This window comes from Triticum aestivum, chromosome 6D (genome assembly GCF_018294505.1).
Source record: "Triticum aestivum cultivar Chinese Spring chromosome 6D, IWGSC CS RefSeq v2.1, whole genome shotgun sequence".
In the NCBI taxonomy this organism is placed as follows: domain Eukaryota; kingdom Viridiplantae; phylum Streptophyta; class Magnoliopsida; order Poales; family Poaceae; genus Triticum; species Triticum aestivum.
This window is the reverse complement of record NC_057811.1, coordinates 8,640,744-8,660,885: the sequence shown is the minus strand read 5'-3', so window position 1 is coordinate 8,660,885 and position 20,142 is coordinate 8,640,744. Positions and strand designations below refer to the sequence as shown.

The 20,142-nt window shown below is 43.8% G+C and overlaps 1 protein-coding gene across 3 annotated transcripts; it reads right to left on the bottom strand.

The window, feature by feature from the left end:
• Positions 1 to 430: 430 nt before the first annotated feature.
• On the bottom strand, positions 431 to 5,179 carry LOC123142995 (uncharacterized). 3 transcript variants are annotated; one of them, XM_044561734.1, is made up of 5 exons: positions 4,239 to 5,179; positions 3,411 to 3,557; positions 2,480 to 2,588; positions 1,325 to 1,444; positions 431 to 1,198 (listed from the first exon to the last, which is right to left on the bottom strand). In XM_044561734.1, exons 1-2 carry the CDS (start codon positions 5,085 to 5,087, stop codon positions 3,528 to 3,530), a joined length of 879 nt encoding a protein of 292 aa, XP_044417669.1. In that variant the 5' UTR covers positions 5,088 to 5,179; the 3' UTR covers positions 431 to 1,198; positions 1,325 to 1,444; positions 2,480 to 2,588; positions 3,411 to 3,527. The 3 variants fall into 3 exon arrangements, with proteins under 3 accessions (XP_044417669.1, XP_044417667.1, XP_044417668.1); XM_044561732.1 differs by having other exon boundaries at positions 432 to 1,198; positions 3,411 to 3,572; XM_044561733.1 differs by lacking the exon at positions 431 to 1,198 and having other exon boundaries at positions 1,320 to 1,444; positions 3,411 to 3,572.
• Positions 5,180 to 20,142: the final 14,963 nt, after the last annotated feature.

Genomic DNA, 20,142 nt, shown 5'->3' with positions numbered 1-20,142 from the left:
ATTCAAAAAAAGGTTCACGATTGAAAAAATGTTCACGATTTTAGAAAAAAGTTCATGAATTCAAAAAAATATTCATAGTTTTGAAAAATATTCACAAATTTGAAAAGATGTTCGGGACCCGGAAAAGAAAAAGGAAAAAACGAAAAGAAAAAGAAAAAAATAAAAAAGGGGAAAATGGTTCATAAAAGTTTCTAGAACCTTCCCAAAACTGGTAGGGGAAGGTCCCGGAATGGGCCAACACAGAAGAGGACGACGCGTATGAAGGGGGGTATGCGCTAGGTCGCTACATACCGACCTACGCGCGGAATATGATTCCCCAGCGAAACTGATCGTCCATGGGAACGATCAGTTTGAGCGAACGTTTCGCCCCCCTCCATGCACGTCCTTAAGCCTCCAAAGTTGGGTCAAATAAAGCCCATTTTATTGTATGCAATGCCCAAACTTAATAACTGGTATGGGAAGGCTTCATTTTTAAACTTTTCTTGTATGAAATTAAGCTGTCTGAAGCATGCAACTCTTTCCACGCCGGGTCTCTTTTCATGGATTCGAATAGGACTACAATTTTATTGAAAACAGAGAAAGGGATTACCTCCATGAAAGACTACAAAAGTGCATCTGAAAATTTGCTTAGATAAAAAGAAGGTTTGTGGAGTAAAGAAATAATAATGAAATGGCCAAAAAAAATTGGGTACCTTGCGAAGGTGTAGTCTGATTATCGCTGTAAATTTTGTTGGTTTGGTCTTTGTTGAAAACCTCTTGCCATTCTAACACCTGAGAACTTGGTGAGCCGATAGTGAAAAGAAACTTATTGTTTGCCGAAATGTCCAGATTTAAGCATTCAGAGAATTTGTGTATGAACAAATCAACCTGTAAATTGCTGATTTCCGAATCATAACTTGAAGGATGTTTAGCAGGCATAGGAAAATCCAAGAAATCGAAGAAAGATATGAATGAGTCTATCTCTGGTTTCAATTCTTTTGTAAACTGTGGGACACAAGTACTTGTCGCAGTAGAAGACAGCTGGATGTTTGAAGTAGATGGCAATTTTGTAGCTCTGGAATGACTTGTATCACTGGAGGCACTGTTGGTGTAGTCTGAGCTGTGGACATCCTCGATGTAAGTTTTCACAGTTGGTATGGAGTTTTTTTAGAATTGTTTGCCAAAACTTCTGACTGCAATGTTCGAGCATTTTCTTCTCCTGACACCAGTTCAAAATGGAGTAATGGGAGTTAAAGAGAGTTTTATAGTAGGATAAAAGCAGTCGGAAAGCTCCTGTTTGAGTTTAAGAAAAACTAGTAAGTACAATCTGCATATATCAATTTACCTGAATGTTGTGCACTGAAGGATATTTGGTGTTAATGTACTCCTGTATTTCTTCAGGCAGTTGTACTTCTTCTAATTCGTTCGAGGCGTCACGGAAGGGAGTTGATGAAATGTGCTTCATCTGCATTTATTAAAAAAAAACAATTACGAAGCTAACAAGTGTGTGAGAAAAATTGAAATATTTATAGATTCAGGTGAAAACCTTTCCTGTAGAAAAATAGCAAGCTGAAGGAGTATGTATTGTCGTTAGTTGTTTATAAGTTACTTGCAGATAACCTTCCAAGCTGAATGTTAATTCCAGGCATTGTATCAAGTACTCAGACGTGATTAAGAACCCAAAGTGGGCTATGTGCAGAGAACCAAATACCAATTTGGGTTCCTATGCCTCGTGAGGAAAACGTTAATAATCCTCACTGATAGTGACCATGGATTTAATTAGAGTCAATTATGTCTGTTTACATACTCCATGTTCGTGTATCTGATGTACTTATCAACCATGCATTCATATAAGCATATGTGCCCTACCTTATCTCATTGTTTGCACATCGACCGATCAGGAGTAATTTGTGGTTTTGACCATGCATATGATAAACATACTCGACATAATTTGCACTGTTTTTTCCTTCTGTTCCTTTGGCATCTATTTAATGATTTGTTCTATTTCTTAAAATCAGTTTAATTTGTTCCTGCCCTTGATCAGCTTTGATATTTGTGCTGTGATTCATTTTTTTGGTCAGATTTTTCTCACTTTCAGATCTTGATCTACCCAGAACCTCAGTATAGGATGCTGGAGAGACCACACCTCTCTCTCACCCCCGTCCCCCCTCCCCAATATTGAGAAAGTACTGCTCCAATACATGCGACGCAAGCATCAATTTTCAGATAGAGTTGCTTATTGAAGTCTGGCAATACGAGAACAGGACTAGAGCTCATCGCTAGCTTCAAAGCCTCAAAAGCCTCCTGAGCTCAAACTGCTTCTGCTTCAATAGCCGAGTTAGTGGTTTGGCAATGACACAATAGCCCTTCATTTGCGATAGGTGCCTTCCTACCTCGTGCATTCCATACAGGGGCTAAGTTCTAACAACAGATATAGCATTATGCATGTCCAAATGATTGATATGCACGAGTCTGTCATGTGCTAGAGAACTGAATTCACCTGACGACGAATCCAGTGTCCTGCATCCACTCCCAGGGGGTCTGATACCCACGGCCAGCTTATCGGGCCATAGCACAAACAAGCAAGGCTGTACACTCCATGCTCCCACCTGACACAACAACCATATAGATGGTGAGTGCAAGGAGCAAACATAAGCCGACGCCATGAAATAATTTAACAATTTGCAAACGGTAAGCAACATCTTCTTGAGTTACATAACATCCCTGATAGATCCAGTACAAACTAACTGCAATGAAGATACTACTGTAGTGGAACTTACTATAGCTCATTCACATCAAGATCACAAGCTACAAACCAACTGTATCGAACATACTACGTAGAACATACTATAGCTCATTCAGATCAAGATCACAAGTTACATCATGGAATAGGACGTACTTAGCGAATTAAGTTCCATGCAGGTTTAGCAATGCTGAAAGAACATGCATATTCTACACAGGATAGCTGACAGGTCATGCGAACCAATTAGAGCATGATGGGGAAAAATCAAAATGCCAAATCAGTTTCTTTAGCTGCCCTGCTATCAAGAAAGAAAGTGAGGCCACCACTCAATTCAGTGATGTGTGCAACTGAAACCAATGCAGCTCACAGTTTGTTTTGGTAAATGCGGGTGCCCATTTTTTGTGAACATATGTTAGTGATGAAAAAGAAGCAGAAAGTAAAGGTCTCTACATTATGAAGCACCCCACATGGGTTTCGTTTAGCAAGCTTATATCATTGCACAGACACTATCATCAACCAGCAAGCACAATAACAAGGTTGCCAGCATGAACTGCACAAAAAGATGATGGGCATCATCTAAAAGTAATTGAATGACATCCGATAATCATCCCAAGTCGCCTGCTTCATAGACAGAAAATTCCTTTCAGTTTTGGAAGACCGGCTTGACAAAATCCCATATATCTCATACCAAAGCTTAAGCGTCGATGTTCCAGGTTGTTGGGTCGTCACGTCTTCCAGCTGCCCTCCTCAATCAGCACTGCCTCTCCCAGATCTGGGGTCTCTAACCTTTGAAGTTGGCATGCACCTACAGCTTGTGTCCTACCTTTCTCTGATGCTGCAACCAATAATCCTGAAAGTCAAGATAACCATGGCATGAACTGAAATTCACAAAATGGCAATAAAAAATATTTATGAATATTTATGAAGCAGTGAACTTCCCATGCCGATTATGAAGTAAGAGCTGAACATATAAAGTAATCTTCTGATTAGCATGCCACAAAGGAGAAATCAGTACATAATCAAAGGATAGATTTTAGAAAGCCACATAAATCTTCAGAAAACATGTATGTTCTTCTCCACTACAAAATAATGACCAAAACATAGCTGGCTTAAGAACTACATCGCGATTCTACATATATTACTCAGAATTCTTGGTTCATGTATATCTAAATCTAGCGGGCACTTCCCCTCTGCAAGCGGCAGCATAGTCTTCAGCGAGGTATGGTGCAGCTTCCTTGTGAGGGCATATGAACTTCTCCACGAAATACCTCTCGGTCTCCTTGAAAACAGTATAGTAGCTGGGGTCGCGCTTGAGCAATCCATTTTCCTTGAGAAACTTTAAAACGTAGTACCAGGGTCTCATCCGGCCCTCTAGGCTGTAACAGAGCAGTACCGGCCGACGAGCAATGTACGCCGGTTCCAACCCAACCTCAGAGACGAGGAACTCGGACCCATGCTGCAGCGATTCGTTCGACTTGGCGAGCAGAAACGGTGCCTTAGGGAGAGCAATGCTCACCTCAGCATCCGACCACCCGACCGTCTTCTTCAGGTGATCCACTTTGGCTGTGATCTTCTTCTCGTCGAGGAATGCGACGGCACTCAGAGCATGCCTGAACATTCCGGACCCCCGGGGCACGCCGAGGCCTTCGGTCAATGCCACCATTGTCCGAACACGCTCCATGTTGGCGGTGACCATCCTCGAGCTGCACAGCTTGGCAATGTCGCCATCACCCAGCCCGCACTCGCGCAGGAACGCGACGTTGGGCTCCACCCTCCCCTTGCAGCAGAGGAGGTTGGTGAAGTTGATGGCCCGGAGCAGCTTCTCCAAGGAGCCGCCGAAGAGGGGCAGGTAGTAGTGCAGCTTGGCGACGATGGATCTGCAGCGGAATTTGTGTGGGGCGAGCGAGAGGAGGCGCGCCATCTCGGGATCTGACAAACCGAGGCCGGAGAGCCCCGCGACGATGGGGGACAGGCCCTTGTCCACGCCGGCGCAGAGGAACTTGGGGTCCTTGGCGACGAGGGCGGCGACGTCGGCGCCGGAGAGGCCACGGCCGGCGAGGAAGGCGAGGACGGCGTCCGGGTTGGCGGCGGACCTGAGGTGGGCGAGCTTGGGGGAGGCCTTGAGTGCCTGCGGTCGGGTGAGGCCGCAGGTGGAGACGAGGTACTCCTCCACGGCGAAGCTAGGGTTCGGGGAGACGACGGGGGCTGTGGCACCGGAGAGGAGGCGGCGGGGAGAGGAGAGGATGCTGCTCCGCGCGTTTACGTGTGGTCGGGTGGCGGATATGAGGCGGTGGAGAGGGGAGCTGGTGGAGGCGGATGGAGAGGAGAGCATCTGGATGAGGACGCGGCCTCGGCGCCGGAGCATGGCGGCGCCGGCGGCGAGGGAGGGAGGGAGCTGGGGGAAGCCGTGGGTCAGTCTCTCTCACATTGACATATACTGGTGGGCTGGGCTTTTCGTCTGCGTGAAAGGGCCTGGGCTGCCCCCCTGCCCTGGGCTTACACTCTTTTCTTTCTGATGCCCCGTCTTTTCTCAAAAATAAAATAAAATTGAGTGACTGACAATATTTTGATGAGTTAAATATTTCTTTCTTTTCCTTTGTGATTGCAAGAAGATGACCTGAGATTGAGCATCGACTCGGTCGATGATTCTTGGGATACATTGTAGCAAAAATGAAACTTCCATCGAAGAAAAGCAAATAAAATGCCTTCATAAAAATCGTCGTAGAATCGAGAACCCATATCTGGTGTGGGCGTTAGAACATTGATACGCCTTTACCTAGTTCGAGAGGGCTGGGAAGGACGCGCCTCTGGAGATGTAACTAACCAAATTGAAATCACATTGCCTACAAACAACGGTTCTTTCCTTTCTTTTCTTTTTTTGCGCCCCCCAAAAAATAGCCACTTATTAAACCTGATGATGCTCCCCTAAATAAAAGAGAAAAAAACTTAGGACTGCATATAATATATGGCGCCAGAGCAACGATTTCAAAGCACCTTCCGTCCATCCGTCGGTCCGATTTCGCTGCCAGCTTATCTACTCAACCATAACATGGGTCTGTGTGCAAACAGGAGTGACACAAATAAAAATAAAACAAGGGGAAAATAACTCAAGTGTGTCAACCGCAATGGCAACTCGTTAACTCCAAGAGTCCAACTTTAACATGTACAGTATGTGTGGATATTGGCATAAAATGCACCCGACAGCTACAGCTTCAGTCCTAGTAGTCCTCAAGATATATAATGCATTTAAAGTTCATTTAATATTGCAAAGCAATATAAAGTTTTCCAAAGGTAGCCAAAATTCTAAGTATCCGGGGAACAGCCAAGTATTTTTCATAACATAAACAGCTAGGACCAAAATAAATGCTGTCAGTTCCTAGAAAAAAGTATTCCAAGAAAAAATCTGAAAGTAGATGGCACTACTTCCCCTCTGCAAGTGGCAGCATATTCTTTAGCAAGGTGCGGGGACAGCTTCGTTGTGAGGGCAATATGAAAAATTTCAATGAAAACCTTCTCAGCCACCATGAAAACGGTATTGTAGCTCAGGTTGCGCTTGAGCAATCCATTTCCTTGAGAAACATTACAGCATAGTATCAGGGCCTGAGCAGACCCTCTAGTTCTGACAAACTATGACAGTTGTAAATGACAAGACTAATTCATTGTTGATCATGGTTTAGTCCCAAATAGATTACCTTTTCAAGTTTGAAATTTTCTCAGCGGAAGTAAAATCAGGTACAGGATTTAGGAACAAAGATATTAAATCTTAGAAGGATAATGGGAAAGAAACCAAAAGGCATAATAAGACACCCAATAGAAGCATATATTTTCTAAACATAACCTGGATATAAAAATGAACTGTAAATGATGAGAACAAAAAAAAAGACAGAAATGGAAATGGAAATAAAAATGTGGATGAAAGCAACTCATATGATATATTTACTGGAAAACGATGCAATACAGTTCTCATCCTTTCTGATTCTCTGGGTTCTGGTTTCACAAGAAAATTGGTCTGCCCGCATATTCAATTTCCATTATCCTAAAAATGGAAGTCAGAAACACAAATATATTCTTGGACTCTCGATTCCAGAGATTGCAGGCGATGCTTTCATGTCTACTTAACTAGAACATCATTACATCAACACCACAGGGTTCATGAATTAAACTATCAATTTCATTAGGCATTAGCAGCGACCAAACCAGCATATGGAAGACATACTACAGCAGAAAATCAATCTCTATTTAGGAAAAAAAAACTAATGTGAATTACCAGCTTACTATGAATGGTGAAAACTGTCATGCCATACACAGTTACCGATTTCCATAACCAATCCTTGCTTCATGTAAATCTGAAATTAGTCGGCATTAGGCCTTTGCAAGCATCAGCATAGTCTCCAGCGAGGCATGGTGCAGCTTCCTTGTGAGGGAATATGTACCTCTCCATGAATACCTTCTCAGTCACTACAAGCACGGAATACAAGTCCCGGTCGGGATCTAGCAATCCATTTGCCTTAAGAAACTTCACAACATAGCTCCGGGGCCTTAGCCGGCCCTCCAGGCTGTACGAGAGCATTACCGCGCGACGAGCAATGTATGCCGGTTCCAACCCCAAATCAGAGATGAGGAACTCTGACCTTCTCTGCAGAAACTCCCTAGTCTTGTTCAGCACATTTGGAGCCTTAGAAATAGCAATGCCCACCTCAGCATCCGACCACCTGAACTTTTTCTTCAGGTGCTCCACTTTGGCGGCGATTTTCTACTCGCTGACGAATGCAACAGCATTGAGTGCATGCCTAAACATCCCAGGTCCTCGGGGTATACCCAGACCTTCGACGCACACCACCATCGACCAGAGACGCTCTACGTTGCAGGTGAGGAACCATGGCTGAGCGACACAAAGCTTGGCAATAGCACAAGGACCAAGCCCAAACTCTCGCAGGAGCGCGACATTGGGCTTGACCACCCTATCGAGGTCAGCCAAGAGAATGCAGGATCCCTTGCGCTTGAGAGCACGGAGGAAGTTCTCGGTGGAGCCGAAGAGGGACAGGCAGTACTGTAGATTGGCGACGATGGATCTACGGCAGAAGTGGTCGCCGGCAACCGAGACGAGGCGCGATGTCAGGACGCGAGAGGCCGAGGCCGGTGAGCGCGGCGACGTTGGGGGCCATTATTGTCCCCACGCCGGCGCAGAGGAACCGGGGGTCCCTGGCGACGAGGGCGGCCACGTCGGCGCCGGAGAGGCCGAGGCCGGCGAGGAAGGCGAGGACGGCGTCGGGCTTGGAGGGGGACTTGAGGTGGGAGAGCTTGGCGGAGGCCTGGATTTCCGTGGGTGCTCTGGAGTGGGCCCCACGCGTCGGTCTCGCTCTCATCTGGGTGCCGCTTTCTGGAGTGGGCCCGTTTACAAGGTGTTCTCTCGTTATGTTTGTGCAATATTTTTTTGTTCAGCTCATTTGGAGCACATTTGATCTCAAACTAAAATTAATTTTTTAGCAAATTTTACAGTACAAAGAAAAAAAATACTCAATTAGGGTACTCACTCATCTATATTAATTGTTGATGATTTATTACAAACTTGTACCGCTCCATTATGCTATAAACTTGTTGTTCTTCTTGTGATGCCCGCTCGTCTGGGGGCATGTGGGTTTCCTTCTCTTCTGTCTGCCGCTCTTGTGTATGGAGAAGGGGGAATCATGCCCTCTTGCCTGGCCTATATAGATACAAGTAGGGTAGGGCTTATTAGTGCTGTCAGCGAGTCGCTGCGAGGAAAAGGTTGTGCCGCTTCCAACAAAGCCTGTCACAGACCGTTCCCCACTTTGTCGAGGCAATCTAAGGCGCGTTCATTTGGTTAGGGTATCTAGAAAAGGTTGGCGTGATTGTGACGGCGGCCAAACCATTGATCTTTTTGTTCTCCTGTTATCTTTTGACATACGATTTTTTTTCAAACTCGTTTACAACAACGTTTACAAAGAAAAGAAAACGCATTTAAGGTAGCCTTTTTTGGCGATTACAAGAAGTTTCTTTGATCATATATGATGCTACAAACTTTTCGTTTCCCTTTGGATGCCTCTCATTCTACCGTCCCCGCTTCGGCGGGTGGAGTGGGTACGCTTTTCTCGTGTTTGTCCTATAAATAGAGTTATGTTAGGGTTTGTTGATGGTGTTGTTGGGGTGGAAGAAGATGCACCACGTCCAATAAGGCTTGATGATCGTACCGTCTTGCACTTACTAGAGGGTGGTTTTTGCTCGTCGGGGCTTGTGGTTGGGGAATATTGGAGCTTGTGTTCTCCTTCGACGGTGTTGGGTGGAGGCGGTCCCGGAGGCTAACAAGTGTGGGATCCGCCTTGGCTGACAAGCTATAAATAAAATGGTTTCCGCCACATGAGGTTCATAAATCGTTAGAGGTGCAGTGGTGCAATGTAGGTTTTCTTCGTTCTCATTGGCCAAGCATGGTGGTGTCCAAAGGAGAGAGACACAAGGAACTCTAGGGACCTTACTATATTTTTATTTTCTCCAGGGGTACTTGTGCAAAGTGTCAAAGAGTTCATAAATCATGCTTGTAGTCTTTAATGTACGTATGAGATCCGTTCTGCAACTCTCAACCAAAAAAGAAGGATCACTGGTGCTAGCAGGGACGGACCTACATAGAGCTGGCCGGTGTCACAGGACACCGGGTGGAATTTTGGTTTAGCTTGGTGTTCGTTGTACTGACATGATTAAAGATGAATAGATTGGAAGTTTTCTTGAAAAAAAAAGCTGAGATGTTGGGCTTGGACACCGATAAAATTTAGAGCTGCCAATAATAGTAGCTCATCCGGCTTTTGATTGATTGGGGCATGCTGCATGCACGTAGTCTGGTTTGGGTCAATTGGATCGAGCCCCTCCTTTGCGTAGCCCTCTATGTAGTACGTGTTCTATTCGGTTGCTCGCCGCCTCTGCCTCCTCTCCGCTGTCGCCTGCTCAGTTAGAGACGCACACCAAGCGCCCGTCCCTGCCCTCGGTCGCTACTGGATCGAGTCGGCAGATCGATGTATAATTGGAGGAAATAGATTGACTCTGAGTTAGGTCATGTATGTATCTTAATTGTGTAATTCTCGTTCTCTAAACTATACAACCAGGGTCCACATTTAAAGGTATTATAATTGTTTAATTTTATCTAATTCTTTTTCTCTAAATTGTATGGCTAGGGTTTTTAATTCATGGCCGCAATTTGTCTCTTTTTTTTGAATGATTCTGTTGAAAAATTAGGCATTTTCCCGTTTAGTTTAATCCAGGAAAATAATGGATAAAACATGAATAGCAATATATTGATGAAACTAGAAACTAGCAACAATTCGTTGCGACTAGTCATGCAATCAAAATCATAAGCAAAATGCATCATATCCATGTCAATTGCTATTAGCAATAAACCAAATGCTAGCCCTAACAGTGAGGATAAGATGGCATACGGCGCAGTAGCAGAAGGTGCAGATGTCCCGATCGTCATGTCGCTGAAGAGGTCGTTGACGTCGGGGAAGAAGTCGTCGTTAGGGAACTCGTCGTCGGTGATGTCGCCGTTCGCAGCCACGATGAACAAGACTCCAGCAGTCGCGTAAGGACGCTCCCCAAAAACCTGATCGCCCCTCTCCCGTACCGGATCACAAGAGGCGGGGTTTCGGAGGCCTGCTGTCTCACTTCCCGGTGCACGCCAGGAAGAGAGATGGGAAAGAGATAGGCGGCTCAATGCTTTGGAATGAGACGAAAGGTTGTTGTGCTGCTTGGAACAACAGAGGAGCGACCTCTTATATACGTGAGAAGAGTTGAAACTGGCCTTCATTAGTAGAAGAGAAACCGGTGCAATAAACACCATTAAACAGACGCACTAAAAACCATTAAGGAGAGAAGAAACGAGCGCACTAAAACTCACACGAAGTGTTCAGTTTCTTCTCCCATTTATGTGTCAATTGTTTCAACTTTCTTCTCGCGTGATAAAACAGCGCATACACGTGGCATTGGTCAATTTTCCACACAACCTTGTCATGCATGGATGGGCCACATGAGCCTCTGGGATTTACTTTGAATTATTGGCACAAAATATGAATTATTATATGGGTTATGGCCAATAACTCCAACAATCCCCCACCAGATCCCAGAGGCACATAAATTTTCCTACCATTCCAAAACATTGTTTATATACCGGTGTTTCGGTGGAGACTGTTAAGTTGAACTTCCACCTAGAACTCCACGCTACACTCATTCACAACTTGAACAGTGGACTACGCCTCACAACTTGAACAGTGGACTACGCCTTGAACTGCAAGTTTTGTGCAAACAAGTTTCACGTAAAAGCCTTGACCGATACTAGACCGCTGAAAACTTTCCCGCGGGTAGGAGCATATACGTCATACTCCGGGGCCTCTTCATGAGTTTTTAGAGAACACCCAACTCTCACAGACCGCGACGTTTAACAGTCTAACTCATATAGGTGTGTTCTTTCTAGATGTTCTGTAGGACAACATCTTTGCCTACCCAAGTCATTCAGAACACATTAAGATAAATATCAGCCTACCATACAGATTAGGAGAGAATTGCATCATGGCGGAGTGGATTTTTGTCAAATAAATATTCTCCTCTCAGTTATCCAATAGCTTGTCTCGCCAATTCTAATTCACGGGATCTCCGATCACAAAGAATGGGTTACCACCATGAACAACTTATGTAGTGGGTCTCAATCCCATCTCCTTCGATGCATTGTCTATCACATTTCGTGATAAACCCTTTGTGAAGGGATCTGCCAGATTCTTCGATGTGTTTATATAGTCCAACGCTATAATTCCGGAGTTTCTCATGAACCTGATAGATTCCAGTCTCCTTCTCACGTGTCTTGATGACTTCTTATTATCCTTAGAACTGTTTATCTTGACGATCACTGTGTGATTATCACAGTTCATTAGAATAGCTGGTATTGGTTTTTCAACCACCGGCAAGTCCATCAAAAGTTCTCGAAGCCATTCTGCTTCAACTGTTGCCGTGTCTAATGCTGTGAGTTCTGCTTTCATTGTTGACCTTGTTAAGATGGTCTGCTTGCAAGACTTCCAGGAAACAGCAGCACCACCAAGTGTAAACACATAACTGCTTGTCGCTTTAAGCTCATCAGCATCAGATATCCAATTTGCATCACTATAACCTTCAAGTACTCTTGGATACCCGGTATAGTGAAGCCCATAACTCGCAGTACCTTTCAGATAGCGCATTATTCTCTCAAGTGCATGCCAATGAACATCTCCCGGGTTTGAAACAAACTGGCTTAGTTTACTCACAGAAAACGAGATGTCAGGCCTCGTAGCACTAGCTAAATACATAAGCGAGCCAATGATTTGAGAATATCTCAATTGATCCTTTGTTTCTCTTTCGTTCTTCCGAATCAAAACACTCGGATCATAAGGTGTCGGAGAAGGTTTGCAATCTAAATATCCAAAGCGACCTAGAATCTTCTCCACATAGTGAGACTGCAAGAGAGTGATCCCACCATCACCACCTCTTAAAAGCTTGATGTTCAAGATAACATCAGCTACTCCAAGGTCTTTCATCTCAAAGTTTTGATTCAGAAAATCTTTCACTTCCTGAATGACCTTGAGATTTGTTCCAAATATAAGTATGTCATCAACATACAAACATAATATAACTCCTTCGCCCCCACCATGGCGATAGTACACACACTTGTCGGCTTCGTTTGCAACAAAGCCCGTAGAAGTCAAAGTTCTTTCGAACTTCTCGTGCCATTGCTTAGGTGCTTGTCTCAAACCATACAAAGATTTCAACAATTTACACACTTTTCCTTCATGACCATCTACTACAAAACCATCGGGTTGTTCCATGTAAATTTCCTCCTCCAACTCTCCATTTAGGAAAGTTGTCTTAACGTCCATTTGATGGACAAGAAGATTGTGTGAGGCGGCCAATGAGAGTAGTACTCGAATGGTGGTCAATCTGGCCACAGGCGCATAAGTATCAAAGAAATCTTCACCTTCTTTTTGGGTATATCCCTTGGCTACAAGCCGCGCCTTGTACTTTTCAATTGTACCATCGGGCCTAAGCTTTTTCTTAAACACCCACTTACACCCTACAGGTTTACACCCATAAGGACGATCAGTGATCTCCCATGTCCCGTTAGCCATGATGGAATCCATCTCACTATGCACAGCTTCTTTCCAGTAGTCAGCATCCGGAGATGAATAAGCTTCTGAAATAGAAGTGGGAGTATCATTCACGAGATACACAATGAAATCTTCACCAAATGATTTCGCGGTCCTTTGTCTCTTGCCCCTTCTAGAAGTTTCATTGCCATCCTCGGGAATATATGTGTATTTCTTCTCGGAATGTTCCAATGGAACAGTAGGTGCAGGAGTTGTCTCTAACCTCTGACTAGATGAGCTAGGCATATCCTTCATAGGAAAAATATCCTCAAAGAAAGTCGCATCATTCGACTCCATGATTGTACCAACATTCATGTCAAGTACCTCAGATTTCACCACTAGAAATCTATAGCCAATGCTATGGAATGCATAACCCAGGAAAACACAATCAACTGTTTTTGGCCCAAGCTTACGCTTCTTGGTAATTGGTACATTGACCTTAGCCAAACAACCCCAAGTTCCTAAGTAGGAAAGTTTAAGCCTTTTCCTTTCCCATTCTTCAACCGGGGTAATCTCTTTATTCTTTGTGGGAACTCTATTTAGGACATGACTTGCAGTCATCAAAGCCTCCCCCCACCATTCCTTGGAAAGTCCCGCTGTATCTAACATGGCGTTAACCAAATCAGTTAGAGTTCGGTTCTTTCGTTCGGCAACCCTGTTTGACTGGGGAGAATAGGGAGGCGTCCTCTCATGTATTATACCATGTTCCTCACAAAATAAATTGAACTCGTTGGAAAAATACTCTCCACCACGATCCGACCTAAGCCTTTTGATCTTTCGATCGAGTCGATTCTCTGCTTCGGCTTTATAGATTTTACAGTAGTGCAAAGCCTCATCTTTTGTTTTCAACAAATATATCATGCAATATCTAGTAGAGTCATCGATTAGAGTCATGAAATATCTTTTTCCACCTTTTGTCAACACACCATTCATCTCGCAAAGATCTGAATGTATGAGTTCAAGTGGTGCCAAATTCCTCGCCTCAACAGTCGTATGGGACTTGCGAGGTTGCTTTGCTTGCACACAAACTTGGCACTTAGAACCTTTGACAATTGTAAATTTCGGGATTAAACTCAAATTTGCTAGCCGCATCATAACACCAAAGTTAATATGACAAAGTCGTGAATGCCAAACATTTGATTCGGTTTCACTGCAAACATGATTAATAACTTTAGTGCAAAAGTCTGACAAAGATAAGCGGAACAAGCCTCCGCTCTCATAGCCCTTCCCAACAAATTGTCCACACTTAGATACTACAACCTTATTGGACTCAAATACCAATTTATAACCATCTCGACACAAACGAGAACCGCCGACGAGATTTTTATTTATAGCAGGGACATGCTGCACGTTCTTCAGTCGCACGATCTTTCCCGAAGTAAACTTCAGATCGAACGTACCAACACCATGAACAGAAGCATGTGTCCCATTTCCCATCAACACGGGTGTAGTTCTTGCGACCTGATAAGAAGAAAACATGTTTATGTCAGAACACACATGTACATTGGCACCGGTGTCAATCCACCAATCAGGAGAATGACATACTGAAAGAATGGTAGGAAATTTACCGTACCCGACATCTTTCATGTCAACATTGCCAATAACTGTTGGGAAACGTAGCAGAAATTCAAAATTTTCCTACGTGTCACCAAGATCAATCTAGGAGATGCTAGCAACGAGAGGGGAGGAGTGCATCTACATACCCTTGTAGATCGCGAGCGGAAGCATTCAAGAGAACGGGGTTGATGGAGTCGTACTCGTCATGATCCAAATCACCGATGATCCTAGCGCGGAACGGACGGCACCTCCGCGTTCAACACACGTACGAAGCGGGGACGTCTCCTCCTTCTTGATCCAGCAAGGGGGGAGAAGTTGATGGAGATCCAGCAGCACGACGGCATGGTGGTGGAAGTAGCGGGATCCCGGCAGGGCTTCGCCAAGCGCAAGCGGGGAGGAAGAGGTGTCACGGGAGGGAGGGAGGCACCAGGGCTTGGGGTGCTGCTCCCATGCGCCTCCCCACTATATATAGGGGTGGAGGGGGCTGGTTTCTTGCCCTCCAAGTCCATTGGGGCGTTGGCAAAGGTGGGGGAAAGAAATCCCATCATTTCCCTTCCCCACAGATTGTTATCCCCCTTTTTTAAGGATCTTGATCTTATCCCTTCGGGATATGATCTTATTCCTTCTAAGGTGGGATCTTGGTGCGCCTTGACCAGGGGTGTGGGGCCTTGCCCCCACTACCCACGTTCATGTGGGTCCCCCCATGCAGGTGGGCCCCACTTCAGAACCTTCTAGAACCTTCCCGGTACAATACCGAAAAATCCCGAACATTTTCCGGTGGCCAAAATAGGACTTCCCATATATAAATCTTTATCTCCGGACCATTCCGGAACTCCTCGTGACGTCCGGGATCTCATCCGGGACTCCGAACGACTTTCGGATTTCCGCATACTAATATCTCTACAACCCTAGCGTCACCGAACCTTAAGTGTGTAGACCCTACGGGTTCGGGAGACATGCAGACATGACCGAGACGACTCTCCGGTCAATAACCAACAGCGGGATCTGGATACCCATGTTGGCTCCCACATGTTCCACGATGATCTCATCGGATGAACCACGATGTCGAGGATTCAATCAATCCCGTATACAATTCCCTTTGTCAATCGGTACGTTACTTGCCCGAGATTCGACCGTCGGTATCCCAATACCTTGTTCAATCTCGTTACCGGCAAGTCACTTTACTCGTACCGTAATGCATGATCCCGTGACCAAACACTTGGTCACATTGAGCTCATTATGATGATGCATTACCGAGTGGGCCCAGAGATACCTCTCCGTCATACGGAGTGACAAATCCCAGTCTCGATTCGTGCCAACCCAACAGACACTTTCGGAGATACCTGTAGTGCACCTTTATAGCCACCCAGTTACGTTGTGACGTTTGGTACACCCAAAGCATTCCTACGGTATCCGGGAGTTGCACAATCTCATGGTCTAAGGAAATGATACTTGACATTAGAAAAGCTCTAGCAAACGAACTACACGATCTTGTGCTATGCTTAGGATTGGGTCTTGTCCATCACATCATTCTCCTAATGATGTGATCCCGTTATCAATGACATCCAATGTCCATGGTCAGGAAACCATAACCATCTATTGATCAACGAGCTAGTCAACTAGAGGCTTACTAGGGACATGTTGTGGTCTATGTATTCACACATGTATTACGGTTTCCAGTTAATACAATTATAGCATGAACAACAGACAATTATCATGAACAAGGAAATACAATAATAACCATTTTATTATTGCCTCTAGGGCATATTTCCAATAGTCTCCCACTTGCACTAGAGTCAATAATCTAGTTCACATCACCATGTGATTAACACTCAAAGTTTACTAGAGTCAGTAATCTAGTCCACATCACCATGTGATTAACACTCAATGAGTTCTAGGGTTTGATCATGTTATGCTTATGAGAGAGGTTTTAGTCAACGGGTCTGCAACATTCAGATCCGTGTGTGCTTTACAAATCTCTATGTCATCTTGTAAATGTAGCTACCACGCGCTACTTGGAGCTATTCCAAATAACTGCTCTACTATACGAATCCGGTTTACTACTCAGAGTCATCCGGATTAGTGTCAAAGTTTGCATCGACGTAACCCTTTACGACAAACTGTTTTACCACCTCCATAATCGAGAAAATTCCTTAGTCCACTAGATACTAAGGATAAGTTCGACCGCTGTCATGTGATCCATTCCCGGATCACTGTTGTACCCCTTGACTAACTCATGGTAAGGCACACTTCAGGTGCGGTACACAACATAGCATACTGTAGAGCCTACGTCTAAAGCGTAGGGGACGACCTTCGTCCTTTCTCTCTCTTCTGCCGTGGTCAGGTCTTGAGTCTTACTCAATAATGACACCTTGTAACACAGCCAAGAACTCCTTCTTTGCTGATCTATTTTGAACTCCTTCAAAATCTTGTCACGGTATGTATTCATTTGAAAGTACTATTAAGCGTTTTTGATCTATCCTTATAGATCTTGATGCTTAATGTTCAAGTAGCTTAATCCAGGTTTTCATTAAAAAACACTTTTCAAATAACCCTGGATGCTTTCCAGAAATTCTACATCATTTCTGATCAACAATATGTTAACAACATATACTCATCAAAAATTCTATAGTGCTCCCACTCACTTCTTTGGAAATACAAGTTTCTCATGAACCTTGTATAAACCCAAAATCTTTGATCATCTCATCAAAGCGTTCATTCCAACTCCGAGATGCTTACTCCAATCCTTAGAAGGATTGTTGGAGCTTTGCATACTTGTTAGCATCTTTCAGGATTGACAAAACCTTCTGGTTGTATCACATACAACCTTTCCTCAAGAAAATCGTCGAGGAAACAATGTTTTGACATCCTATCTGCAAGACTTCATAAATAATGCAGTAACTGCTAATATAATTCTAACAGACTCTTAGCATCGCTACGAGTGAGAAAGTCTCATCGCAGTCAACTCCTTGAACTTGCCGGAAAACATCTTAACGACAAGTCGAGCTTTCTTAATGGTGACACTTACCATCATTGTCTGTCTTCCCTTTAAAATCCATCTGTACCCAACAGCCTTACGACCATCAAGTAGTTCTTTCAAAGTCTATACTTTGTTTTCATACATGGATCCTCTCAGATTTTATGGCCTCAAGCCATTCGTCGGAATCCGAGCCCACCATCGCTTCTCCATAGCTCGTAGGTTCATTGTTGTCTAGCAACATGACTTCCAAGACAGGATTACGTACCACTCTGAAGTAGTACGCATCCTTGTCGGCCTATGAGGTTTGGTAGTGACTTGATCTGAAGTTTCATGATCACTATCATAAGCTTCCACTTCAATTGGTGTAGGTGCCACAGGAACAACTTCCTGTGCCCTGCTACACATTAGTTGAAGTGACGGTTCAATGACCTCATCAAGTCTCCACCATCCTCCCACTCAATTCTTTCGAGAGAAACTTTTCCTCGAGAAAGGACCCGTTTCTATAAACAATCACTTTTGCTTCCAGATCTGAAATAGAAGGTATACCCAACTATTTTGGGTATTCTATGAAGATGCATTTATCCACTTTGGGTTCGAGCTTATCAGCCCGAAACTTTTTCACATAAGCGTCGCAGCCCCAAACTTTTAAGAGACGACAACTTAGGTTTCTCTAAACCATAGTTCATACGGTGTCGTCTCAACGGAATTGCGTGGTGCCCTATTTAAAGTGAATGTGGTTGTCTCTAATGCCTAACCCATAAACGATAGTTGTAATTCGATAAGAGACATCATGGTATGCACCATATCCAATAGGGTGCAGTTATGATGTTCGGACACACCATCACAATATGGTGTTCCAGGCGGTATTAGTCGTGAAACAATTTCCATAATTTCTTAATTGTGTGCCAAACTCGTAACTCAGATATTCATCTCTATGATCATATCACAGACATTTTATCCTCTTGTCACGACGATCTTCAACTTCACTTTGAAATTACTTGAACCTTTCAATAATTCAGACTTGTGTTTCATCAAGTAAATATTCTCAGCATCTACTCAAATTATCTGTAAAGTAAGAACATAACGATATCCACTGCGTGCCTCAGCACACATCAAATGTATTACTTCCAACAAGTTGCTCTCTTGTTCCATCTTACTGAAAACGAGGCCTTTCAGTCAACTTGCCCATGTGGTATGATTTGCATGTCTCAAGTGAGTCCAAATGATCCATCTGTATGGACTTTCTTCATGCATATATACTAATAGACATGGTTCGCATGTCTCAATCTTTTCAAAAACGAGTGAGTCCAAAGATCCATCAACATGGAGCTTCTTCATGCGTTTTATACCAATGTGACTCAAGTGGCAGTGCCACAAGTATGTGGTACTATCATTACTATCTTATATCTTTTGGCATGAACATGTGTATCACTACGATCGAGATTCAATAAACCATTCATTTTAGGTGCAAGACCATTGAAGGTATTATTCAAATAGACAGAGTAACCATTATTCTCCTTTAATGAATAACCGTATTGCGATAAACATAATCCAATCATGTCTATGCTCAACGCAAACACCAAATAATTATTATTCAGGTTTAACCCCAATCTCGATGGTAGAGGGAGCATGCAATGCTTGATCACATCAACCTTGGAAACACTTCCAACACATATCGTCATCTCACCTTTAGCTAGTCTCCGTTTATTCCGCAGCTTTTATTTCGAGTTACTAACACTTAGCAACCGAACCGGTATCTAATACCCTGGTGCTACTAGGAGTACTAGTAAAGTACACATTAATATAATGTATATCCAATATACTTCTGTCGACCTTGCCAGCCTTCTCATCTACGAAGTATCTAGGGTAGTTCTGCTTCAGTGACCGTTCCCCTCATTTCAGAAGCACTTAGTCTCGGGTTTGGGTTCAACCTTGGGTTTCTTCACTAGAGCAGCAACTGATTTGCCGTTTCATGAAGTATCCCTTCTTGCCCTTGCCCTTCTAGAAACTAGTGGTTTTACTAACCATCAACAATTGATGCTCCTTCTTGATTTCTACTTTCGCGGTGTCAAACATCGCGAGTTGCTCAAGGATCATCATGTCTATCCCTGATATGTTATAGTTCATCACGAAGCTCTAATAGCTTGGTGGCAGTGACTATGGAGAACCATCACTATCTCATCTGGAAGATTAACTCCCACTCGATTCAAGTGATTGTAGTACTCAGACAATCTGAGCACATGCTCAACGATTGAGCTTTTCTCCCTTAGTTTGCAGGCTTAAGAAACTTGTCAGAGGTCTCATACCTCTTGACGTGGGCACTAGTCTGAAATCCCAATTTCAGTCTTTGGAACATCTCATATGTTCTGCGACGTTTCAAAACCGTCTTTGGTGCCACAATTTTAAACCGTTAACATTACGCACTGAACTATCACGTAGTCATCAAAACGTGTATGTCAGATGTTCGCAACATCCACAAACGACGCTCGAGGTTCAGCACACCGAGCGGTGCATTAAGGACATAAGCCTTCTGTGCAGCAATGAGGACAATCCTCAGTTTACGGACCCAGTCCGCATAATTGCTACTATCAACTTTCAACTAAATTTTCTCTAGGAACATATCTTAACAGTAGAACTAAAGCGTAAGCTACGACATAATTTGCAAAGACCTTTTGACTATGTTCATGATAATTAAGTTCATCTGATTATTTAAT

What these genes read in the sequence shown, in the direction of transcription:
- LOC123142995 (XM_044561732.1), bottom strand. Translation starts at nt 5,087, where the DNA reads ATGCTCCGGCGCCGAGGCCGCGTCCTCATCCAGATGCTCTCCTCTCCA. An exon ending in TCGGGTGGTCGGATGCTGAG is followed by an intron (nt 3,573 to 4,238) that starts GTGAGCATTGCT and finishes CTTGACTTTCAG; the next exon opens with GATTATTGGTTGCAGCATCA.